Source organism: Anopheles merus, chromosome 3L (assembly GCF_017562075.2).
Source record: "Anopheles merus strain MAF chromosome 3L, AmerM5.1, whole genome shotgun sequence".
NCBI classification, from domain to species: Eukaryota; Metazoa; Arthropoda; class Insecta; order Diptera; family Culicidae; genus Anopheles; species Anopheles merus.
Window position 1 is genome coordinate 15,356,032 of NC_054085.1, and position 4,868 is coordinate 15,360,899.

The window sequence follows — 4,868 nt, forward strand, 5'->3', positions numbered from 1 at the left end:
AGAGAGCGCGCACATCGAAAGTGAGAGCGCTAGTGAGAGTGAGTGAGTGTGTGAGCAGGCAAGCGCACTCGCGCAAACATACACACACACACGCGCGCGCACAAGCGAAAGAAGCAGTGTGTTAATATATAACAAGTTGCATCATAGTCTTAAGACTTCAGTCTTAAGAAAGTGTACCGTCCACCAACATCTTTCGCAAAAAAAGCTGGCCGACCGGGGCAAAACAAGCGCTAGCCCCCCCCCCCCCCCCGAAGTAGCCCGCGGTCGTGGTGTGTATGTGCGGATTTTGTCGCGCGTTTTTTTTTTTCTTCACTGGTGCAGAATTTTCCGCGCTTTCCCGAAACGACCGTTAATGCTTCCCTGCTGTTACCTGTCACAGCCAAACAGCCAGCGGTGATGCCGAACGCAGCGAACAGTTGAATGAATCATGGATTATTTCTACTTCTGGATCTACAACAAATGAAATCGTTTTGATTAGTGACAAGTGCCTAATTGTTCCAAAGTGTTGCAATCGATTGTTTTGTCTTCGTGTGCAGTGAGTGTTTGAACAAACTTGATACAGTTGTTCTATCGGAAAGGTGAAATATTATACAAAAAGAGAATAAGAAGGACTGACACGTGTCTGCAGTGTTTTGGAGAAAGGTTAAGGTGCAATTGCTGGTGGAAGAGAGATTGAAGCATAATCCAATGTGCAATTTGGTGGCGTTTGTGTGAATGGAAAGCAGCAAAGCGGAAGAAAAATCGTGCAATAATTCTATGATTTTGTGTTGTGCCTGCAGAAGTGCGACGTGCTGGTGAGTGAATTTGTGTACCCCTCGTCACCTCTTTATGTATCCACCCCTTGGCACGAGCGAGTGAATAGTGGGCCAAAAATATGGAATCGCCGCAAATGTACGATACGAATCAAATCCAAGTGCGCAGTGATATCAAGAAGCTAACGATGGCCGCGAACAATAGCGTGAACGGTGCGAACGGCACGGCCAACGGGGCCTCGCCGACCAACAACAACAACAACTCACCGACCGCGATTAATCAGAACACGCTGGCGATGAAGCAGCAGCAGCAGCAGCAGCAGCAGCAGCACCAGCAGGTCCAGCAGCAGGTCCAGCAGCAGCAGGTCCAACAGCAGCAGCAGCAGCAGGTTCAGCCCCAGCAGCAGGTGCAGCTCGGCCAGCACGCCGCCACCAACGGTGCGTCCGGCGGTCTGCTCTCCAACGGTAACCTCCTGTCCAAGCAGATGCTGCAGCAAATCCAGTACTCCCAGTCCGAGCTGGACGAGCTCACGTCCCAGGAGATCTCGCTCGACCTGCAGCACCTGATCGACGACCAGTTCCGCGACCCGGAAGCGCTCGGCATCTTCACCGAGATGGTGACGGTCGGCAGCACCAACGGTACGATGGCGAACCCGCTCGTGCAGACGGCCGCCGCCAAGGCGCTCCAGCTCCAGCAGGCCCGGCTCTCGCAGCACTCGAACGGTGGCAACAGCTACCAGCGCTCGCTCGCCTACATGCCCCAGCCGGTGCATACGGGCGCCGCGTACGGCAGCACCTCGAGCGACGAGAACAGCTCCGTCGGCTCGTCCGCCGACTCGGCCAACATCAAGGAGGAGCCCGTCGACCCGAACGAGTACCGCCGGCAGCTGCTCGCGAACGGTGCCTCCGGGGCGCCCAGTTTATGGGCACCATCAACGGGTACCCGGGGCTGCCGGGGGCCGGTGGCGGTGGTGGTGGCGCGGCAACACCCAACGGTGTCCCCGGGGCGCTCGGTGCGTCCGGTGGCGGCGGCACCACCCCCAGCTACGTCACCAACGGCAACGGTAACAGCTTCTCCAGCCTAACGCCCGCGACCGTGCTGCACCATCAGGCGCTGCCGCATCTGTCCGGCGCCGCCCATCTCGCCAACCTGACCAAGCACAGCAAGATGCTGCCGCACGTGGGGCGCAAAACGCAGCAAAAGGTGGTGGACAAGGGCACGGACGAGTACCGGAGGCGGCGCGAGCGGAACAACATCGCGGTGCGGAAGTCGCGCGAAAAGGCGAAGGTGCGGTCGCGCGAGGTCGAGGAAAAGGTGAAGACGCTGCTGAAGGAGAAGGACGTGCTGATACGCAAGATCGAGGAGAAGAACAACGAGATCGCGCTGTACAAGCAGCTGTACATGCACCTGATGAACCACAGCAACCCGGAGATCAACCAGATCTGTCGCAGCGCGCTGAACCTGTCCAACATGGGCGACCACATGTGATTTGGTGCGCTTTTGGGTGAAGCGTTTCGGGGAATCGTTGTCCGCTGCTTTTTGTTTTTTTGGTCGGTCCAGAGCCGAGGACTGCTGCATTGCATCCTGGGTTACATCTCACTTTTCCTCCCAAACAGCCCACAGCAGCAGCAGCAGCAGCAGCAGCAGCAGCAGTCCAGTATGGTACGGTCGGAGATGTCCCCTGTATTAGCTACCCATTGTCCATTCTACGTTGCGTTTTGTACACATAATACACACAAACACACACGAACCAAAGACAAGTTAGGCTCGCAGGATATTCTTTCGCCCCAACTCGGGACGTAGAATGGAGTCAAACGAAGACACACAAAGACGGCGCAAATGTAAGGAAGGCGAAAATGGGGAAGCGAAATTTCGGTGGGGGGACAATCCCGAATTCGATTCGACCGCAGGCAGCTACTCACCGGAAAAACAATAGCACAAACACACACATACACTCTTGTGACAGCTAGAGCAGTGAACGTGAAGCAATTCGAAAGGAACTTAAATACCTGTACATAGCGTTTAAGATATTCGTGTTTATTTGCTACTGCGACGTTATTAATGTTATTATAATTATTGCCGTTTTTTTTTTGTTGTGTATAGAAGAGGATGCATTCGCTGAGTGCATTGCATTGCGGAGCAATTGGGTGGACAGGGGAACAGGGACGAATGTAGCATACATACAGTTATATATCTATCTCTCTTTCTCTCTCTACTGACGTACAGCGACCGATGAAACAAATCGTTCGACACAATACCTACTTAAGTACTACTTTTTGCACAAAGATTCACAAGAAACATACACACACACACCCTTTTGGTATCGCTGGTTGTAGATAAGACTTGATGGAAATGTTTCCTTTCGTTTTCTTTTTTTTTGTAAATTTGTTCTTTAGTTTCATGGTTAAGCTGTATGTAGTGTAGTGTGCTTTATTCGTTCGTTTGCGTTCATCCAGAGTCAGGGCAGATACGTCTGCTACGAAAACGGTCAAAATACAAACTACTTTTTTACAAAATTAAACTAAAACACTGTTCTACTTCCTTTTCTTTCTTTTTCTTCCTGTATCTTCATCTCCAATTACTGTTTGTGGTGTACTTGTAACACGTTATAAGCTACAGGTTAATGTTTCCACCCTTAAGACTGATGTTCCTGTAATTCTTTTAGTGTTTTTCCTATTTCATATTTCTCTTCACTCTGCTTTTTCTATTTCTGTTGTTGCATCTTTGCAGATGTTTCAAACAAAATTTGATTTTCTTTTTCCACATTCCTGTATTCATCTTTTCCTTTTCTCTTCCAACAATCATTTACACAATTCTTTTGTTTCTTTTTCTACTTTTCATTCATGATTTGTTGTTTCATTCTATTATCTTATTGTTCGGACTTCTTTCATTCAACTACTCTGTTTCTAATGTTTTTCGTTGATCCTTTTCTACTTTTCCTTCTGAAATTTACCTTTAATTGAAATTTACCTGAAATCTATTTTTTCCTCTCATCTTTTCATTTTCATAACTAACTAAAAGCTTGTTGCACTAAAATACTCTCTCCAATCATTTGTCAAGAATCTTCTTTTACTATCTTGTTCGCACACTGTTTCTTTCTACCTTTTCTTGTTCTTATTCATTCATTGTTTTTCCTCTTTTACCTAACTTATTTTAACTACTCCGCATCTAGTACTTTCCCGAACTAAACCAAAAGACATCGTTTTGTAGACTTTCGCAACCACACCACCTTCCATAATTTTCCTCACAAATGTTAGACACAATGAACCAGTTATGTAAATATTGAACCACACACATATACATATCGCAAAAAAAAGAAAGGAAAAGCGAGCACACAACCTCAACTTATCGAACTATTGTTACCAATGTGCGTATCAAAAACCTAAGAACTTAAAACCCGTAATAACGTCGAGCTAGGAAGTCGAGTAGGCAAGTGTCTGACATTGTTCTGTGTTAACCGAACGCGTGATTAGAATATTGGGTGATCGAATTATCCCGATCGCGCGCGACCCAGCGAGCGAACGAAGGGGAGCGACGAAAATGAGACCACCGGCAAGAGCTAAAATAACCGATACTGAAGCGATCGTACTGAACCCAATCGATAAGTGGAGTGAATATTTAAATGTCTAGAAAAATGAAAACGCGCGAAGGTGTGAAAGTGAAAGCGGAAGCGAATCGGCATGGCCCCAGAGGCCCCACAATCGCACCACAATGGTCACTGTGTGCATGAGAGTTCTTGGTGCGCTTGTATCAAAAAGGGAACAGAGCAAAACGGTGAATCAAGGGGTGAAAACTAGAAACAATGAAACCGAAGATAAGTTATGAAACTGATGAGGTGCACTGGTTGTGTTTAAGTAGGTGAACCGTGCGTCCTACGAGCCGAAACGATAAGTTACCAGACAGAGTTAGTCTTAGTCATCTCCTGCACCCCAAATATTGTATAAAGAGAACGAGAGTGAGCGAGCAAGCGATGCACCCACAGATTTTCTTCACTCTCAACATGATGATGATCGTTTTGTAGCATGATTGTTAATTTAATTTGTGTTTTTCTCTCTCCCTTTTGCGATTCCTTGTTGAGTATCAATTGGACAGATATTCCATCACAGTTTGCGAAA

General features: G+C 47.8%; 1 protein-coding gene across 1 annotated transcript; it reads left to right on the forward strand.

The window, feature by feature from the left end:
- Window positions 1-252: 252 nt before the first annotated feature.
- On the forward strand, window positions 253-4,059 carry LOC121600041 (CCAAT/enhancer-binding protein-like). Its single transcript, XM_041928315.1, is given in 2 exon segments — window positions 253-1,642; window positions 1,645-4,059. Coding segments are annotated over 2 exon segments (1,365 nt in total). The 5' UTR covers window positions 253-874; the 3' UTR covers window positions 2,242-4,059.
- Window positions 4,060-4,868: the final 809 nt, after the last annotated feature.